This window comes from Coregonus lavaretus (genome assembly GCF_964263955.1).
Source record: "Coregonus lavaretus genome assembly, chromosome: 5".
NCBI classification, from domain to species: Eukaryota; Metazoa; Chordata; class Actinopteri; order Salmoniformes; family Salmonidae; genus Coregonus; species Coregonus lavaretus.
The window spans coordinates 18,645,388-18,666,429 of record NC_139992.1 but is presented as its reverse complement, the minus strand read 5'-3'; the positions used below and the strand labels follow the sequence as shown (position 1 = coordinate 18,666,429).

At 42.2% G+C, this 21,042-nt stretch overlaps 1 protein-coding gene across 3 annotated transcripts in view; it reads right to left on the bottom strand.

Annotated features, from left to right (window-relative positions):
• The window catches only part of LOC311128999 (nck-associated protein 1-like), a 71,993-nt gene that overhangs the window by 42,783 nt on the left and 8,168 nt on the right, over window positions 1-21,042 (bottom strand). For 2 of the 3 annotated variants that reach the window (XM_084161232.1, XM_084161233.1), the window contains exons 2-15: window positions 19,402-19,512; window positions 14,736-14,828; window positions 14,458-14,514; window positions 14,137-14,279; window positions 13,883-13,973; window positions 11,737-11,874; window positions 8,991-9,039; window positions 8,611-8,767; window positions 8,386-8,442; window positions 8,174-8,270; window positions 7,270-7,376; window positions 5,993-6,125; window positions 998-1,079; window positions 571-629 (exon numbers count right to left, since the gene is read on the bottom strand). In XM_084161232.1, coding sequence (XP_084017358.1) covers window positions 571-629; window positions 998-1,079; window positions 5,993-6,125; window positions 7,270-7,376; window positions 8,174-8,270; window positions 8,386-8,442; window positions 8,611-8,767; window positions 8,991-9,039; window positions 11,737-11,874; window positions 13,883-13,973; window positions 14,137-14,279; window positions 14,458-14,514; window positions 14,736-14,828; window positions 19,402-19,512 — 1,374 coding nt within the window. The remainder of the gene's footprint in view (window positions 1-570; window positions 630-997; window positions 1,080-5,992; window positions 6,126-7,269; window positions 7,377-8,173; window positions 8,271-8,385; window positions 8,443-8,610; window positions 8,768-8,990; window positions 9,040-11,736; window positions 11,875-13,882; window positions 13,974-14,136; window positions 14,280-14,457; window positions 14,515-14,735; window positions 14,829-19,401; window positions 19,513-21,042) is intronic. The other variant, XM_084161234.1, reaches the window with a different exon arrangement.

Genomic DNA, 21,042 nt, shown 5'->3' with positions numbered 1-21,042 from the left:
TAATTCATTACAATCAAAAAGACAAAACTGATCCTATAGCAGTTATATATCGGTTCCCCCACATCTCACTCACACACACACACACACACACACACACACACACACACACACACACACACACACACACACACACACACACACACACACACACACACACACACACACACACACACACACACAGTGGCCTATAGATAGGAAACAGTGTGACAGGAGTAGGCTAACTGGAGCAGTGTAGCATGCTAAACACTGCTCTCTCATTACTGGCTAATTATGAGTGCTAATTACAACACACACACACACACAGAGCACAGTGGCCTCTCAGCCCAGAACTGGGTTAAAATAATACTCAAAAACGTTCACAATACTTTAAGCCTTTGCTCTAGCCTGACTGGAGTGCCAGATGGGCTGGGTTTGACACTTTTGAGACTATTATTTTTGTTCCATTGCACCAGGCAAGCTCAATTGAGCAGAGATAAAGTATTGTGAAAGGATTTCAAATACTATTTGAACCCACGTCTGCCTCCCAGCCACAGCCGCAAAGCTGGTCTCATTTTCCGAATTGCTTCTTACCTGCAATCTGAACCAGTCCAGCCTCATGCCCCTGAAATCAAACACGTCCCCGTCTTCCACTGTAACACCGACAGAGACAATTCACTCAGATATGGGATCACCATGACACAGGAAGGAGGGAGGGCAGCAGGGGGGAGAGGTGGAGAGCCGCTCAGGCTTCTACTCTGCTCGCCATCTGCCCTCCCTCCTTTCATGTGTTCATCACTCAGCCATTACCAAAACAACAGACAATGGCTTTTAGTGCTCAAGGCTAATATGGCTAGATAAAAACAACTAAGCATGATCAAGTAGACATTTCCTAAACTGGAATATTTACTTTACAGCAACAGGATGGATTGAACTGTGTTAACAACAACAGTCTAAATGAGGAACTGTTTATTTTTTAGATTTCTGTAATATGAGTGGCAGGCCGTGTTAGGTTGAATACCTTGTTTGACGCCGAGGGAGGTCATGGTGTTGACGAAGGAGGACATGATAATGGACTCATCCTCAGGACAGACGGACAGATTCTAGAGGAGAGGGCCTCAGTTAGACACTGTTTCAAGTAGGCTACTGTGAGGGGATCAACTGAGCAAATACAAGAGGAATTTACACTGCATATCAGAGAGCGAGACATGGAAAGCAAAAAATAAAATCAAGAAAATACTTGGTCTCCATCTAGTGGTCAGCTCTGTTTTCCTTCAAAATAATCAACCTGCATATAACAGAGTACTTACTGTACACCGCATCATCAGTCATACACTAGATCATAAATACTAAGATATTATGAAACCAAAAGGGAGAACATTGACAATGAGTTCCTCTGAAATGGCACCCTAATCCCTTCATAGTAAACTACTTTTGACCTGGACCATGGTCAAATGTAGCACAATATATACTGTGCATTCAGAAGGTATTCAGACCCCTTCCCTTTCTCCCACACTTTGTTACGTTACAGCCTTATTCTAAAATGGATTAAATGAATAAAAATCCTCAATCTACACACAATACCACATAATGACGAAGCAAAAACAGGTCATTTGAAATTTTTGCAAATGTATTAAATATAAAAACAACAGAAATACCTTATTTACATACGTATTCAGACCCTTTGCTATGAGACTCGAAATTGAGCTCAGGTGCATCCTGTTTCTACAACTTGATTGGAGTCCACCTGTGGTAAATGAAATTGATTGGACATGATTTGGAAAGGCACACACCTGTCTATATAAGATCCCACAGCTGACAGTGCATGTCAGAGCAAAAACCGATCCATGAGACCGAAGGAATTGTCCGTAGAGCTCCGAGACAGGATTGTGTCGAGGCACAGATCTGGAGAAGGGTACCAAAAATGTTTGCAGCATTGAAGGTCCCCAAGAACACAGTGGCCTCCATCATTCTTAAATGAAAGAAGTTTGGAACTACCAAGACCTGGCCGCCAAACTGAAAAATCGGGGGAGAAGGGCCATGGCCAGGGAGGTGACCAAGAACCGGATGGTCACTCTGACAGAGCGCCAGAGTTCCTCTGTGGAGATAGGAGAACCTTCCAGAAGGACAACCATCTATGCAGCACTCCACCAATCAGACCTTGACGGTAGAGTGGCCAGACGGAAGCCACTCCTCAGTAACAGGCACATGACAGCCCGCTTGGAGTTTGCCAAAAGGCACCTAAAGGACTCTCAGACCATGAGTAACAAGATTCTCTGGTCTGATGAAACCAAGATTGAACTTGTCGGCCTGAATGCCAAGCGTCACGTCTGAAGAAAACCTGGCACCATCCCTACGGTGACGCATGGGGGTAGCAGCATCATGCTCTGGTGATGTTTTTCAGCTGCAGGGACTGGGAGACTAGTCAGGGTCAAGGGAAAGATGAACGGAGCAAAGTACAGAAAGATCCTTGATGAAAACCTGCTCCAGAGCGCTCAGGACTTCAGACTGGGGCGAAGGTTCACCTTCCAGCAGGACAACGACCCTAAACACACAGCTAAGACAATGCAGGATTGGCTTCGGAACAAGTCTCTGAATGTCCTTGAGTGGCCCAGCTAGAGCCCGGACTTGAACCCGATCGAGCAACTCTGGAAAGACCTGAAAATAGCTGTGCAGCGACGCTCCCCATCCAACCTGTCAGAGCTTGAGAGGATCTGCAGAGAAGAATGGGAGAAACTCCCCAAATAAAGGTGTGCCAAGCTTGTAGCGTCATACCCAAGAAGACTTAAGGCTGTAATCGCTGCCAAAGGTGCTTCAACAAAGTACAGAGTAAAGGGTCTGGATACATATTTAAATGTGACATATATAGAGTACCAGTCAAAAGTTTGGACACACCTACTCATTCAAGGGTTTTTCTTCATTTTTACTATTTTCTACATTGTAGAATAATAGTGAAGATATCAAAACTATGAAATAACACACATGGAATCATGTAGTAACCACAAAAGTGTTAAACAAATCAAAATATATTTTATATTTGAGATTCTTCAAAATAGCCACCCTTTGCCTTGATGACAGCTTTGCACACTCTTGGCATTCTCTCAACCAGCTTCACCTGGAATGCTTTTCCAACAGTCTTGAAGGAGTTCCCACATTTATTGAGCACTTGTTGGCTGCTTTTCCTTCACTCTGCCGTCCGACTCATCCCAAACCATCTCAATTGGGTTGAGGTCGGGGGATTGTGGAGGCCAGGTCATCTGATGCAGTACTCCATCACTCTCCTTCTTGGTAAAATAGCCATTACACAGTCTGGAGGTGTGTTGGGTCATTATCCTGTTGAAAAAGAAATTATAGTCCCACTAAGCCCAAACCAGATGGGATGGCGTATCGCTGCAGAATGCTGTGGTAGCCATGCTGGTTAAGTGTGCCTTGAATTCTAAATAAAATCACAGACAGTGTCACCAGCAAAGCACCCCCACACCATAACACTTCCTCCTCAATGCTTTACTGTGGGAACTACACATGTGGAGATCATCGGTACACCCACACCGCGTCTCACAAAGACACGGCGGTTGGAACCAAAAATCTCCAATTTGGACTCCAGACCAAAGGACAAATTTCCACCGGTCTAATGTCCATTGCTCGTGTTTCTTGGCCCAAGCAGGTCTCTTCTTCTTATTGGTGTCCTTTAGTAGTGGTTTCTTTGCAGAACTTCGACCATGAAGGCCTGATTCACACAGTCTCCTCTGAACAGTTGATGTTGAGATGTGTCTGTAACTTGAACTCTTTTAAGTATTTATTTGGGCTGCAATTTCTGAGGCTGGTAACTCAAATGAACTTATCCTCTGCAACAGAGGTAACTTTGGGTCTTCCATTCCTGTGGCTTCCTCATGAGAGCCAGTTTCATCATAGTGCTTCATGGTTTTTGCAACTACACATGAAAAGACTTTCAAAGTTCTTGAAATCTTCCATATTGATTGTCCTTCATGTCTTAAAGTAATGACGGACTGTCGTTTCTCTTTGCTTATTTGAGCTGTTCTTGCCATAATATGTACTTGGTCTTTTACCAAATAGGGCTATCTTCTGTATATATATTGATGTCTTCACTATTATTCTACAATGTAAAAAATAGTAAAAATATAGAAAAACCCTTGAATGAGTAGGTGTGTCCAAACTTTTGAATGATAGTGTACAGTTGAACTCGAAAGTTTACATTCACCTTAGCCAAATACATTTTAAATCCGTTTTTCACAATTCCTGACATTTAATCCAGTAAAAATTCAGTTAGGATCACCACTTTATTTTAAGAATGTGAAATGTCAGAATAATAGTAGAGAGAATTATTTATTTCAGCTTTTATTTCTTTCATCACATTCCCAGTGGGTCAGACGTTTACATACACTCAATTAGTATTTGGTAGCATTGCCTTTAAATTGTTTAACTTGGCTCAAACTTTTCGGGTAGCCTTCCACACGCTTCCCACAATAAGTTGGGTGAATTTTGGCCCATCCCTCCTGACAGAGCTGGTGTAACTGAGTCAGGTTTGTAGGCCTCCTTGCTCGCACACGCTTTTTCAGTTCTGCTCTCAAATGTTCTATAGGATTGAGGTCAGGGCTTTGTGATGGCCACTCCAATACCTTGACTCTGTTGTCCTTAAGCCATTTTGCCACAACTTTGGAAGTATGCTTGGGGTCATTGTCCATTTGGAAGACCCATTTGCGACCAAGTTTTAACTTCCTGACTTGAGATGTTGCTTCAATATATCCACATCATTTTCCTTCCTCATGATGCCATCTATTTTGTGAAGTGCACCAGTCCCTCCTGCAGCAAAGCACCCCCACAGCATGATGCTGCCACCCCCGTGCTTCACGGTTGGGATGGTGTTCTTCGGCTTGCAAGCGCCACCTTTTTCCTCCAAACATAACGATGGTCATTATGGCCAAACAGTTCTATCTTTGTTTCATCAGACCAGAGGACATTTCTCCAAAAAGTACGATCTTTGTTCCCATGTGCAGTTGCAAACCGTAGTCTGTCTTTTTTATGGCGGCTTTGGAGCAGTGGCTTCTCTCTTGCTGAGCGGCCTTTCAGGTTATGTCGATATAGGACTCGTTTTACTGTGGATATAGATACTTTTGTACCCGTTTCCTCCAGCATCTTCACAAGGTCCTTTGCTGTTGTTCTTGGATTGATATGCACTTTTCGTACCAAAGTACGTGCATCTCTAGGAGACAGAACGCGTCTCCTTCCTGAGCGGTATGACGGTTGCGTGGTCACATGGTGTTTATACTTGCGTACTATTGTTTGTACAGATGAACGTGGTACCTTCAGGCGTTTGGAAATTGAACCAGACTTGTGGAGGTCTACCATTTTATTTCTGAGTTCTTGGTTGATTTCTTTTGATTTTCCCATGATGTCAAGCAAAGAGGCACTGAGTTTGAAGGTAGGCCTTGAAATACATCCACAGGTACACCTCCAATTGACTCAAATGATGTCAATTAGCCTATCAGAAGCTTCTAAAGCCATGACATCATTTCCTGGAATTTTCCAAGCTGTTTAAAAGCACAGTGTATATAAACTTCTGACCCACTGGAATTGTGATACAGTGAATTATAAGTGAAATAATCTGTCTGTAAACAATTGTTGGAAAAATTACTTGTGTCATTCACAAAGTAGATGTCCTAACCAACTTGCCAAAACTATAGTTTGTTAACAAGAAATGTGTGGAGTGGTTGAAAAACGAGTTTTAATGACTCCAACCTAAGTGTATGTAAACTTCAGACTTCAACTGTATATATTTTTAAAATATAAATTATAAACCTGTTTTTGCTTTGTCATTATGGGTTATTGTGTGTAGATTGATGAGGGGAAAAAATTGTTTAATCAATTTTAGAATAAGGCTGTAACGTAACAAAATGTGGAAAAAGTCAAGGGGTCTGAATACTTCCCGTATGCACTGTATAGGGAATACGGTGCCATTTGGGAGGCAGCCCATGTGAGCTCCAGTGAGCAGTCTCACCTGTACTAGCTCGTTGAGCACCACGGCATCGAAGCCAGACAGGTACTGGACGTAGTACCTCTGCATGACAGGACCATACTTCCTCACATGGGCCCTCAGCTCCTCCATGTAGAAGATCAGCTCTGCAATGTGCCTGAAGACATAGAATAGCAAGAATGATCTATACTGAACAAAAATATAAAACGCAACATGTAAAGTGTTGGTCCCATGTTTCATGAGCTGAAATAAAAGATCCCATAAACTTTCCATACGCACAAAAATCTTATTCTCTCAAATTTTGTGCACATATTTGTTTACATCCCTGTTAGTGAGAATTTCTCCTTTGCCAAAATAATCCATCCACCTGACAGGTGTGCCATATCAAGAAGCTGATTAAACAGCATGATCATTACACAGGTGCACCTTGTGCTGGGGACTATAAAACATTTGCAGTTTTGTCACAGAACACAATGCCACAGATGTCTCAAGTTGAGGGAGCGTGCAATTGGCATGTTGACTGCACAAATGTCCACCAGAGCTATTGCCAGAGAATTGAATGTTCATTTCTCCAACGTTGTTTTAGAGAATTTGGCAGTACTTCCAACCGGCCTCACAACCGTCTAACCACGCCAGCCCCTCCACATACAGCTTCTAGCACCTGCAGGATTGTCTGAAACCAGCCACTCGGACAGCTGATGAAACTGAAGAGTATTTCTGTCTGTAATAATGCCCTTAATAAACTCATTCTGATTGGCTGGGCCTGGCTCCGCAGTGGGTGGGGGCCTATGCCCTCCCAGGCCCACCCATGGCTGCGCCCCTGCCCAGTCATGAGAAATCCATAGATTAGGGCCTAATGAATTTATTTCAATTGACTGATTTCCTTATATGAACAGAAACTCAGTAAAATCGTTGAAATTGTTGCAAGTTGCGTTTATATTTGTATTCAGTATAAGAGAATAGAAGACCTGTATGAAAATGCATGCACTCACTAACTGTAAGTCGCTCTGGATAAGAGCGTCTGCTAAATGACTAAAATGTAAAATGTAAAGACCTAAACTTCATTAGTATGCTCAATACTCCTTCATACCACGGCTTTCCTTAAAGGGTCATTTTATTCAAAAACCATTGAGACATATCACTTTTAGTCTCATGACGGCAGTCAAGCAAGATGCAAAATGTGTCAAGAAGACGCATTTTGACACAGACTTTTCCAGGAAGTAAACACAGGGCCACTACATTTCCTGAGGGGTGAAGGGAAACCCCATAGCTACAAGTTGAGTCAGTAGGATGTGTCTTACTTGTCAATAAAGTCGTCTGTGCTCTTCTTCTGGATGTTGTCTGCATGTCGTAGCAGCCAAATGATCTCATCCCGAGCGAACGACAGAGCCATGAATACAAACAGGGCCTAGGCAAAGGACAGGAGTCAGGTTTTATAGTTACTATCATCCATCAATTAGACACGACAGCCCACTTAGAGAGTGTAAGGACTACTGGATCATCTACACAGGTCATTCAGGATTTGAATCCTAATCCTCTGACCCCTTTAGAGTTAGTCCAACTCACATTATCATGTTAACACAACTAGAGTGCCTATAGAGTTAGTCCAACTCACATTATCATGTTAACACAACTAGTGCCTATAGTGTTAGTCCAACAGAGGTTGTTGGTGGCAACTTAATTGGGGAGAATGGGCTCGTGGTAATGACTGGAGCGGAATTTGTGGAATGGTATTAAATACATCAAACACATGGTTTCCATGTGTTTGATGCCATTCCATTATCTCCGTTCCAGACATTATTATCAGCCGTCCTACCCTCAGCAGCCTCCACTGTAGTCCAACTAGCATTATCATGTTAACACACCTAGAGTGGCTATAGTGTTAGTCCAACTAGCATTATCATGTTAACACACCTAGAGCGCCTATAGTGTTAGTCCAACTTGCATTATCATGTTAACACAACTACAGTGCCTATAGTGTTAGTCCAACTAGAGAGCAGTAGTGCAGGTGCAGAGCTGTGGTTGAGTGGCAACACACCCAGCAGAAGTCACATATACAAATCTCCCCACCTGAGACTGGGGTTCAATCCCTGTGTCTACCCTTCCCACTGTTTCTCCCACCTGCCTGTATCCCCTTCTGATTTCTATACTGTCTAAATAAAAGTGTCAAAATGGAGCCGTGATGAAAGAGCAGTGATGCAGTACTTTAGGCCCCAGTAATCCTGGCTGGTCAGATAGGACTGTGGCCAGCTCCTTCAGGGCAGATCTCAGGAACTTGCGTCTTTCTCTGTGCATCAAGCCTCTGTAACAAAACAAACAATCACATTCTGAGAGGATAGTGTGGCAAATACCATTCAAAACCTCTGTGTTGAATTGCATCCTAAACAGTAAACTAGATACATTTGAGAGGCACTTACGCATGTGACAGCGCTTGTTCTTTGCACTCTTTGATGTCATTCACACGCTTATTGTAACTGTGAAATGAAAAGGAAGAATAGTTAATTTACTCATACACACTTAACAATTGCCTGGGTATATTCTTAAACTGTCCCTCATTGAGCATGCTTTTCAGTCAAGGACTAGGCTTAATCTGGGTCCAGGAAAACAGGCCATTAGGTTAGTTTTAATGTGTGATCCCTCACCCGCGGATGTTGATGAAGAGGTCCTCAGCAGCCTTGTGGATGTGGAACACCTCGTCTCTGAAGAGACAGAGGCAGGTGCTGCTCTGAAGAGCCAGCTTCCACAGGCTCAGAGCTGCCTGGTCACTGTTCAGGACCCCATGACACAGGATGAAGCCAACTGACACACAAACACAAGGACAGGGACAGAGTATTTGTAGGGAATCCGAATATTTAGACTGATGTATATTTTTACCTGTGTTTTAATGTGTTGTGTGTTTTTGGAAATGTACACTGATGTTAAATAGGCCTATACCTGAACCTAATGATCATGCTCCCCCTTCCCTCCAATGGTATAAACCTATCAAATCAATTAGGTCAGACTGTACTCTATAAACACTTACATACTATCCACTTCTCCATTGCGTCCAGGGACAAGTATTCACAGGGCATCTAGAACAAACAGAATCATAGGTCAATGCATGTGACTGTGAGCAGGAAAAGGTGTGATCGGAGAGATCCACAGTGCCTATAGAAAGTCTACACCCCTTTGAACTTTTTCCACTTTGTTGCATTACAAAGTGGGATTGAAATATATTTAAATTGTCATTTTGTCATTGATCCACACAAAATAGTCCATAATTTCAAAGTGAAAAGAAAATAACTAAAATATAGTTGTTACAAAAGTACTCACGCCCTTTGATAAAGACAAGCCTAAATTAGTTCAGAAGTAAAATGTGGCTTAACAAATCACATAAATAAGTTATATGTACTCACTCTGTGTGAAATAATATGGGTTGATTTTTCAATGACTACCCCTTCCTCTGTCCCCCATACATACAACATCTGTAAGGTCCCTCAGTCAAGTATTGAATTTCAAGCACAGATTCAACTACAAGACCAGGGAGCTTTTCGAAAGCCTCAAAGAAGGGCAGTGATTGGTAGGTGGGTAACAATAACAAATCAGACATTGAATATATCTTTAAGCATGGTCAAGTTAATACTTATGCTTTGGATTATGTATTAAAGTACCCAGACACATGAAAGATGCAGTGGTCCTTCTGAACTGAGCTGCAGGACAGGAAGGAAACTGCTTAGGGATGTCACCATGAGGCCATTGGTGATTTTGAAACAGCTACAGAGTTCAATGGCTGTGATGGGAGAAAACTGAGGGTGGTTTAACAACATTGTAGAGACTCCACAATACTGACCTAAATGACAGAGTGAGAAGAATACAAAATATACAGAATAAAAATAATTTTCCAAAACATGCATCTTGTATGCAACAAGGCACTAAAGTAATACTGAAAAAAAAACACAGCAGAGGAATACACTTTTGGCCTTAATGCAAAGCGTTATGTTTGGAGCAAATCCAACAAAACACATCACTGAGTAACTGCCCCTTTATTTTCAAGCATGGTGGTGGCTGCATCATGGCATGGGTATGCTTGACATCAGCAAAGACTGGGGAGTTTTTCAGGATGAAAAGAGATGGGATGGAGCTAAGCACAGGCAAAATCCTAGAGGAAAACCTGCTTCAGTCTGCTTTACACCAGACAATGGGAGAGGAATTCACCTTTTAGCAGGACAATAACCTACATCACAAAGCCAAATCTACACTGGAGTTACTTACCAAGAAGACAGTGAATGTTCCTGAGTGGCCAAGTTACCGTTTTGACTTAAGTCTGCTTGGAAATCTATGGCAAGACTTGAAAATCGCTGTCTAGCCATGATCCCCAATACCTTGACAGACCTTGAAGAATTCTGAAAAGAATAATGGGCAAATATTGCACAATACTAGTGTGCAAAGCTCTTATGAGACTTTCCCAAGAAGACTCATACATGTAATCGCTGCCAAAGGTGATTCTAACATGTATTGACTCAGTGGGGTGAATACTTATCTAATCAAGATAGTGTTTTATTTTTCATTAAATAAAAAAATAAAGCATTTTTCTTCCACTTTGACATTACAGTATTTTGTGTACACCATTGACAAAAAAATGACAATTAAATCAATTTTAATCCCACTTTGTAACACAATAACATTTGCAGAAATCCAAGGGGGGTGTAGACTTTCTGTAAGCAGGCACTGTATTGATGGTCATGTGTGGCTCAAGTATGGCACTAGCAACACCATAGTCATGGGTTCAACTCCTGCAGGGATCACATTACTGTACACACCCACTGTACTGTAAGTCGCTTTGGATCAAAACTAAGTGGCATACTGTGTCTGACTGGGCTGGGTTAAGCATGGTAACTCACTGTGTCTGACTGGGCTGGGTTAAGCATGGTAACTCACTGTGTCTGACTGGGCTGAGTTAAGCATGGTAACTCACTGTGTCTGACTGGGCTGAGTTAAGCATGGTAACTCACTGTGTCTGACTGGGCTGGGTTAAGCATGGTAACTCACTGTGTCTGACTGGGCTGGGTTAAGCATGGTAACTCACTGTGTCTGACTGGGCTGGGTTAAGCATGGTAACTCACTGTGTCTGACTGGGCTGGGTTAAGCATGGTAACTCACTGTGTCTGACTGGGCTGGGTTAAGCATGGTAACTCACTGTGTCTGACTGGGCTGGGTTAAGCATGGTAACTCCCCGTGTCTGACTGGGCTGGGTTAAGCATGGTAACTCACTGTGTCTGACTGGGCTGGGTTAAGCATGGTAACTCACTGTGTCTGACTGGGCTGGGTTAAGCATGGTAACTCCCCGTGTCTGACTGGGCTGGGTTAAGCATGGTAACTCACTGTGTCTGACTGGGCTGGGTTAAGCATGGTAACTCACTGTGTCTGCCTGGGCTGGGTTAAGCATGGTAACTCACTGTGTCTGACTGGGCTGGGTTAAGCATGGTAACTCACTGTGTCTGACTGGGCTGGGTTAAGCATGGTAACTCACCGTGTCTGACTGGGCTGGGTTAAGCATGGTAACTCACTGTGTCTGCCTGGGCTGGGTTAAGCATGGTAACTCACTGTGTCTGACTGGGCTGGGTTAAGCATGGTAACTCACCGTGTCTGACTGGGCTGGGTTAAGCATGGTAACTCACTGTGTCTGACTGGGCTGGGTTAAGCATGGTAACTCACCGTGTCTGACTGGGCTGGGTTGAGCATGGTAACTCACTGTGTCTGACTGGGCTGGGTTAAGCATGGTAACTCACCGTGTCTGACTGGGCTGGGTTGAGCATGGTGCTAGGAGCACTGATGAGACTGAGTAGCTGCGCGTTCCTCCACTGGTCAGCAGACAGGTTTCGTCTGGGGTACACCATCTGGAGGGAGAGCAGGGCGTCTGACAACGACTACAGGGGATGGAGGGGGAGGGAGAGAGATAGATTGGTTTATGACAGTTTATAATAACTTTCATGAAGAAGCATTAATCAACTATTAACACAGTGGTCAAAAGTTTTGAGAATGACACAAGTATTGGTCTTCAAACTTTGCTGATTCAGTGTTTTTAGATATTTTTGTCAGATGTTACTATGGTATACTGAAGTATAATTACAAGCATTCCATAAGTGTCAAAGGCTTTTATTGAGAATTACATTAAGTTTATGCAAAGAGTCAATATTTGCAGTGTTGACCCTTCTTTTTCAAGACCTCTGCAATCCGCCCTGGCATGCTGTCAATTAACTTCTGGGCCACATCCTGACTGATGGCAGCCCATTCTTGCATAATCAATGCTTGGAGTTTGTCAGAATGTGGGTTTTTGTTTGTCCACCCGCCTCTTGAGGATCGACCACAAGTTCTCAATGGGATTAAGGTATGGGGAGTTTCCTGGCCATGGACCCAAAATGTCGATGTTTTGTTTCCCAAGCCACTTAGTTACCACTTTTGCCTTATGGCAAGGTGCTCCATCATGCTGGAAAAGGCATTGTTCGTCACCAAACTGTTCTTGGATGGTTGGGAGAAGTTGCTCTCGGAGGATGTGTTGGTACCATTCTTTATTCATGGCTGTGTTCTTAGGCAAAATTGTGAGTGAGCCCACTCCCTTGGCTGAGAAGCAACCCCACACATGAATGGTCTCAGGATGCTTTACTGTTGGCATGACAGAGGACTGATGGTAGCGCTCACCTTCTCTTCTCCGGACAAGCTTTTTTCCCAGATGCCCCAAACAATCAGAAAGGGGATTCATTAGAGAAAATGACTTTACCCCAGTCCTCAGCAGTCTAAACCCTGTACCTTTTGCAGAATATCAGTCTGTCCCTGATGTTTTTCCTGGAGAGAAGTGGCTTCCTCACTGCCCTTCTTGACACCAGGCCATCCTCCAAAAGTCTTTGCCTCACTGTGCGTGCAGATGCACTCACACCTGCCTGCTGCCATTCCTGAGCAAGCTCTGCACTGGTGGTGCAGCTGAATCAACTTTAGGAGATGGTCCTGGCGCTTGCTGGACTTTTTTTGGGCGCCCTGAAGCCTTCTTCACAACAATTGAACCTCTCTCCTTGAAGATCCAATAAATGGTTGATTTAGGTGCAATCTTCCTAGCAGCAATATCCTTGCCTGTGAAGCCCTTTTTGTGCAAAGCAATGATGACGGCACGTGTTTCCTTGCAGGTAACCATGGTTAACAGAGGAAGAACAATGATTTCAAGCACCACCCTCCTTTTAAAGCTTCCAGTCTGTTATTCTAACTCAATCAGCATGACAGAGTGATCTCCAGCCTTGTCTTCGTCAACACTCTCACCTGTGTTAACGAGAGAATCACTGACATGATGTCAGCTGATCCTTTTGTGGCAGGGCTGAAATGCAGTGGAAATGTTTTTTGGGGATTAAGTTCATTTTCATGGCAAAGAGGGACTTTGATCAGATGAATTGCACTCTTCATAACATTCTGGAGTATATGCAAATTGCCATCATAAAAAACTGAGGCAGCAGACTTTGTGAAAATTAATGTGTCATTCTCAAAACTTTTGACCACAACTGTACATACTATTAACACATCTGTATTTTATTATTAGTAAAAAATATATATATTTTACCTTTATTTAACTAGGCAAGTCAGTTAAGAACAAATTATTATTTACAATGACGGCCTACACCGGCCAAACCCGGACGACGCTGAGCCAATTGTGCGCCACCCTACGGGACTCCCAATCACGGCCGGTTGTGATACAGCCTGGAATCGAACCAGGGGGTCTGTAGTGATGCCTCAAGCACTGAGATGCAGTGCCTTAGTTTATAAGCAATATAAGCATGTATAAACATGGCTTAAGCATCAAAGTTATAATAAAGTGTAACCAAAAGATGTGTTATCATTGTCAGTGCTCAGGACAAGAACATAGCATGTTGAGTTACAGGTGACACTATTCACCTTCCCATGTGGAACAAACTCCTCCATCATCTTTTTCAGTGGGTTCTCGTAGTCAACGATCATCTGTCCCAGCCTAGGGTACTCTCGATCACTAGATGGGGAACAAACATACAACAATGTTGTTGATATTGGTAGTTCTCAGGTATTTCTAAGTCTGAATCTACAAAACAAAGAGAGATTTTAATATAACGCCACTGGAAATGTATGTGTAAAAGCGTTAAACTTAACTTATTTTAATATTAATATTGTTTTACCTTGATCCATGTGTCATTTCGTGGGCATAGTTGTAGAGGCCAATGATAGCTTTCCTCTCTTCAATCCGCGACAGTAGCATCATTAGGTTAGTGTAGGTCACTACCAAGTCAAGGTAGTTTTTGGTCAGGTCAAAGTTTACAGTCTGTAGAAAGATATGGGAACAAAATTAGGACTGACATCAAGACCGATCTACTTCGCCCCTTAGGGTCACCGTACTTATCTAATCCAAGTAAAAACATGACATATTTTAGATATAATCTCGGAGGAATAACCAAAAGCATCCTGTAATTACATGCATGGTATAAATAAATGTGTCTTACAATATCAAAGAATACTTGGCAAGCATCGATAGTATTCAGCAGCTCACAGACATGGTCCTGGAAGGAGAGAACGAAAACAGTATTTATGTACATTTCACAGTATAGTAACTTGATAATAAGTGTAACTATGATTTATGATGGATTATCATTATACATGTATATAGAGTACTGTACATTGGTATCAAGAGAGTCATATTATGCTCCTGCTAATTTGACAACGGACCTTAAAACCTGTTCTCTATTATCACTACATTGAATGATGCTTAAATTGCACATACCTTAAACTCCATCACATCTACGAATGTGAAGTAATACAACGCTAGATTCTTAAGGATTTCAGACTTCTCTTTTTGTAGTTGTGCAAGCTGTTGCTGTAGAAAAAAACATGGTTGTAACAAAAACAAGGTGCTCTAAAGTTAAACTCAGGACACACAAATGTTAATTGTATGGATGCTATGGAACAATGAGCACAGTCAAATAGGCTGATGGAATCTGGTATAAGAGGTCAAACATTGCATACTTATTATGGCTTTATCGTGACTTTGACATCTGTGTTTGGTAGTACATGTTTGGTAGTACGGTGTTCTCAATTTGTTAGAATAACTAGATATCCTGAGAAATACTACCAAGGACATCACACAATGGGTCAGGGTGACATTTTGACCACGCAAAAATGTAGAGCTCTAACCAAAAACACCTTTATCATTCCAAAATACTAATGTTGCCTTCGACAACATGACTGCATTTTTAGCACTGTCACAATGGGGCCTTTTTTAACCAATGATAGCCTCTCACAAGCCAAATGTGAAGTAATGTTTGCTTGATTGTTATCTTTGGCGTACGTCCCAAATGGCACTCTATTCACTATGTAGTGTGCTTCTTTTGACCAAGGCCCAGAGGGCTCTAGGTAAAAGTAGTGCACTATAATGAGAATAGGGTGCCATTTGGGACACACACCTGGTCTCTTGCACTACAACAAATGTTACTTCTTCTATTATTCAAACAAAAACTGCATTTTCTTCAACCTAACTATTAACTGTTACCTAGCAGTATCGAAAAACTTGAGTGTGAAATATAATAAAAATATGAATTAGCAATAAATTAAATGAAAATCTGCTACATAGACAATAATAAGACATGCAAAACATAGAAAAAAAGGAACTCTGAGGAGCTTCAACTTACCAAAATAATATTCCAGAAAAAAGCCAAGAAGTTAAGCATGCAAAACAAAAAACACAGACCAAGTAAAACATGAACCACTGCAGCAAAAAGTACAACATAGCAAACCACATGACAGCTACACCAAAGAAGCCGTTTAACATTTCAAATTAAATAGAAAGCAGGCCAATGGTGATAGCTAAGCATCGGGTGGAAAAACATTTGAAAAGACAAACTGGGTGAGAATGAATTAGTTGTACTTAAAAAGGCTACCTATAAAAAGGTAGAATTATCATACATAACATAACATTTATGGAAATGTACATGTGGGTGGTACATACAGTGGGGGAAAAAAGTATTTAGTCAGCCACCAATTGTGCAAGTTCTCCCGCTTAAAAAGATGAGAGAGGCCTGTAATTTTCATCATAGGTACACGTCAACTATGACAGACAAAATGAGATTTTTTTTCTCCAGAAAATCACATTGTAGGAGTTTTTATGAATTTATTTGCAAATTATGGTGGAAAATAAGTATTTGGTCACCTACAAACAAGCAAGATTTCTTGCTCTCACAGACCTTTAACTTCTTCTTTAAGAGGCTCCTCTGTCCTCCACTCGTTACCTGTATTAATGGCACCTGTTTGAACTTGTTATCAGTATAAAAGACACCTGTCCACAACCTCAAACAGTCACACTCCAAACTCCACTATGGCCAAGACCAAAGAGCTGTCAAAGGACACCAGAAACAAAATTGTAGACCTGCACCAGGCTGGGAAGACTGAATCTGCAATAGGTAAGCAGCTTGGTTTGAAGAAATCAACTGTGGGAGCAATTATTAGGAAATGGAAGACATACAAGACCACTGATAATCTCCCTCGATCTGGGGCTCCACACAAGATCTCACCCCGTGGGGTCAAAATGATCACAAGAACAGTGAGCAAAAATCCCAGAACCACACGGGGGGACCTAGTGAATGACCTGCAGAGAGCTGGGACAAAAGTAACAAAGCCTACCATCAGTAACACACTACGCAGCCAGGGACTCAAATCCTGCAGTGCCAGACGTGTCCCCCTGCTTAAGCCAGTACATGTCCAGGCCCGTCTGAAGTTTGATAGAGTGCATTTGGTTGATCCAGAAGAGGATTGGGAGAATGTCATATGGTCAGATGAAACCAAAATAGAACTTTTTAGTAAAAACTCAACTCGTCGTGTTTGGAGGACAAAGAATGCCGAGTTGCATCCAAAGAACACCATACCTACTGTGAAGCATGGGGGTGGAAACATCATGCTTTGGGGCTGTTTTTCTGCAAAGGGACCAGGACGACTGATCCGTGTAAAGGAAAGAATGAATGGGGCCATGTATCGTGAGATTTTGAGTGAAAACCTCCTTCCATCAGCAAGGGCATTGAAGATGAAACGTGGCTGGGTCTTTCAGCATGACAATGATCCCAAACACACTGCCCGGGCAACGAAGGAGTGGCTTCGTAAGAAGCATTTCAAGGTCCTGGAGTGGCCTAGCCAGTCTCCAGATCTCAACCCCATAGAAAATCTTTGGAGGGAGTTGAAAGTCTGTGTTGCCCAGCGACAGCCCCAAAACATCACTGCTCTAGAGGAGATCTGCATGGAGGAATGGGCCAAAATACCAGCAACAGTGTGTGAAAACCTTGTGAAGACTTACAGAAAACGTTTGACCTGTGTCATTGCCAACAAAGGGTATATAACAAAGTATTGAGAAACTTTTGTTATTGACCAAATACTTATTTTCCACCATAATTTGCAAATAAATTCATTAAAAATCCTACAATGTGATTTTCTTGAAGAAAAATTCTCATTTTGTCCGTCATAGTTGACGTGTACCTATGATGAAAATTACAGGCCTCTCTCATCTTTTTAAGTGGGAGAACTTGCACAATTGGTGGCAAACTTTTTTCCCCCACTGTATATAGTGAAGAAATAGGATGATGGATCTCAGATGGAATTACATTTACAATGCCTATTTTATCTCAAAAGGGTCAAATACTATCATCAAAATATAACTAAATACAACAATTAATGCAATTAATAAATGCACTTTATCGCACAGACCTTGTAGTGCAATAGGTAAAGGACTTCATATACAGTGGGGAGAACAAGTATTTGATACACTGCCGATTTTGCAGGTTTTCCTACTTACAAAGCATGTAGAGGTATGTCATTTTTATCATAGGTACACTTCAACTGTGAGAGACGGAATCTAAAACAGAAATCCAGAAAATCACATTGTATGATTTTTAAGTAATTAATTTGCATTTTATTGCATGACATAAGTATTTGATACATCAGAAAAGCAGAACTTAATATTTGGTACAGAAACTTTTGTTTGCAATTACAGAGATCATACGTTTCCTGTAGATCTTGACCAGGTTTGCACACACTGCAGCAGGGATTTTGGCCCACTCCTCCATACAGACCTTCTCCAGATCCTTCAGGTTTCGGGGCTGTCGCTGGGCAATACGGACTTTCAGCTCCCTCCAAGAATTTCCATTGAGTTCAGGTCTGGAGACTGGCTAGGCCACTCCAGGACCTTGAGATGCTTCTTACGGAGCCACTCCTTAGTTGCCCTGGCTGTGTGTTTCGGGTCGTTGTCATGCTGGAAGACCCAGGTACGACCCATCTTCAATGCTCTTACTGAGGGAAGGAGGTTGTTGGCCAAGATCTCGCGATACATGGCCCCATCCATCCTCCCCTCAATACGGTGCAGTTGTCCTGTCCCCTTTGCAGAAAAGCATCCCCAAAGAATGATGTTTCCACCTCCATGGTTCACGGTTGGGATGGTGTTCTTGGGGTTGTACTCATCCTTCTTCTTCCTCCAAACACGGCGAGTGGAGTTTAGACCAAAAAGCTCTATTTTTGTCTCATCAGACCACATGACCTTCTCCCATTCCTCCTCTGGATCATCCAGATGGTCATTAGCAAACTTCAGACGGGCCTGGACATGCGCTGGCTTGAGCAGGGGGACCTTGCGTGCGCTGCAGGATTTTAATCCATGACGGCGTAGTGTGTTACTAATGGTTTTCTTTGAGACTGTGGTCCCAGCTCTCTTCAGGTCATTGACCAGGTCCTGCCGTGTAGTTCTGGGTTGATCCCTCACCTTCCTCATGATCATTGATGCCCCACGAGGTGAGATCTTGCATGGAGCCCCAGACCGAGGGTGATTGACCGTCATCTTGAACTTCTTCCATTTTCTAATAATTGCGCCAACAGTTGTTGCCTGCTTGCCTATTGTCCTGTAGCCCATCCCAGCCTTGTGCAGGTCTACAATTCTATCCCTGATGTCCTTACACAGCTCTCTGGTCTTGGCCATTGTGGAGAGGTTGGAGTCTGTTTGATTGAGTGTGTGGACAGGTGTCTTTTATACAGGTAACGAGTTCAAACAGGTGCAGTTAATACAGGTAATGAGTGGAGAACAGGAGGGCTTCTTAAAGAAAAACTAACATGTCTGTGAGAGCCGGAATTCTTACTGGTTGGTAGGTGATCAAATACTTATGTCATGCAATAAAATGCAAATTCATTACTTAAAAATCATACAATGTGATTTTCTGGATTTTTGTTTTAGATTCCGTCTCTCACAGTTGAAGTGTACCTATGATAAAAATGACAGACCTCTACATGCTTTGTAAGTAGGTAAACCTGCAAAATCGGCAGTGTATCAAATACTTGTTCTCCCCACTGTAGATACCAAGCAGCATTAAAATGAGCTGAAATAACATGAAATATATCTGTTATATACATGTAATAGACAGACTTACATTGTTGTTGCGCGTTTCAACCGCTGGGAATTTTCTGACAATGAACTTGACAGCAGACTCCAGGTTCTTGTCTATTAGATAGGATGGTTTGGCTTTGGGGTCACCACATGCCTATAATGAAGAGGGTCAAAAACACAGAATAACGCTAAAGATGCATCAACAATAATACTAACAACAACAAAACATTGGCAGATAACAACTGATAGGATGATGAGGCAAATTATGAAAGTAGTATTTTGGTCACGTTTTGAGTGAGTGTATGAGAGACAGCGAGAGAGCAAGAGACAGAGAGATGGACTGAGATAGAGAGTATGAATACATTTCTACTGACAGAGTGCTGTATGGGAGTTTGGAGAGGAGTTAGTGAGAAAGCAGTGCATGGGCATACTCCTACTGGGAGAGAAGATAGTTGAACTGTGTGTTACAACATAGATGTTATAAGCAACAAAAAGTTAGCAGATGTATGTTTGAGGTAGGGTGGTGTATGGTACACGACACTGGGCATGCACGGCAGCCTGACAAAACAGGAATGGTTATGTTTGAGTATTCAGTCAGTCTATAACACATAAGCGTTTCGAGGTTCGCAATACACTAAAACTAAAACAGTAGAGCGACAAACATATAGCGAAAGAGTATGTTCAACTCCTCATATCATCAAGACTAGATTCATGATTAGTGATACGATGTGATGGATCCATGCAGGGAACACTTTCATTTTGCAGAGGAGAGCAGAGCACTGTTGAATTGCATAATGAAGTGTCAGTGAATTCAACCAGGCCCTATCTCTTCCCATTGCCTGATCTTCAATCCCCCCCAAAAATACATACTTTTTGTGGTGCAAATGTCCAGAAACTGTGAATTCGATGCTCACAAACCAAAAGAAGACCATGGTTAAAGCTTTAATGTATTCTGATCTAATTGTTGGACTATAGGTGCTCACCTTTTTTTAATAACAAGTTGAGATAGTCTTTGCAACTGTTAGATTTCATGTAAGAAATAAAACTGGGGAAAAATGCACAATAGCAAATATAATATCTATTTTAACCTAATAAAATAATTACAGTGATTCAATTGCACTTTGGGATGGGCCTGTTTGTTGAATTGTGAACGTTGTGAGTACTGAGTAGTATACAAGTAATTCTGGGACATGATGCTGGTAGGATAGAAGGGAGGGGTAGAACGAGGGGGAGTGATTTAGGGAAGAGCTGAGCAAACCTTCCAAACTTGTCCTTGCTGAGGGAAGCATTGTGATAGAAAGAGAGAAAACCACACAGGTAAACAGAGGTAAACACAGGTAAAGTCAGGTTTAAAACATAGAACCATGCATCTCTACATTAAAAAGGCTGTGGGTTTTACTTCCGGGATATTTGTTGAGGGATAGTTTGGCCTTACACTGTGCACAATAATTAATGTGCTGCCTGTCAAAGCGTTGTTCAACCACTAGCTCACACCATGCTGGAGACACTCCTCCTAGAGTAGCAACACAATAGAGTATTAAGGCTTTAAGTTTAAGAGAGGACATAACGTATTGTTTGATAAGTACAAGTAGGAACAGAAACATGCAAGTAAAACCAAGGAAAATGCAAAGCCAGTGCATCTACCAATGAACCCCAAAATAATATGGCCTAAAACATTTCATGC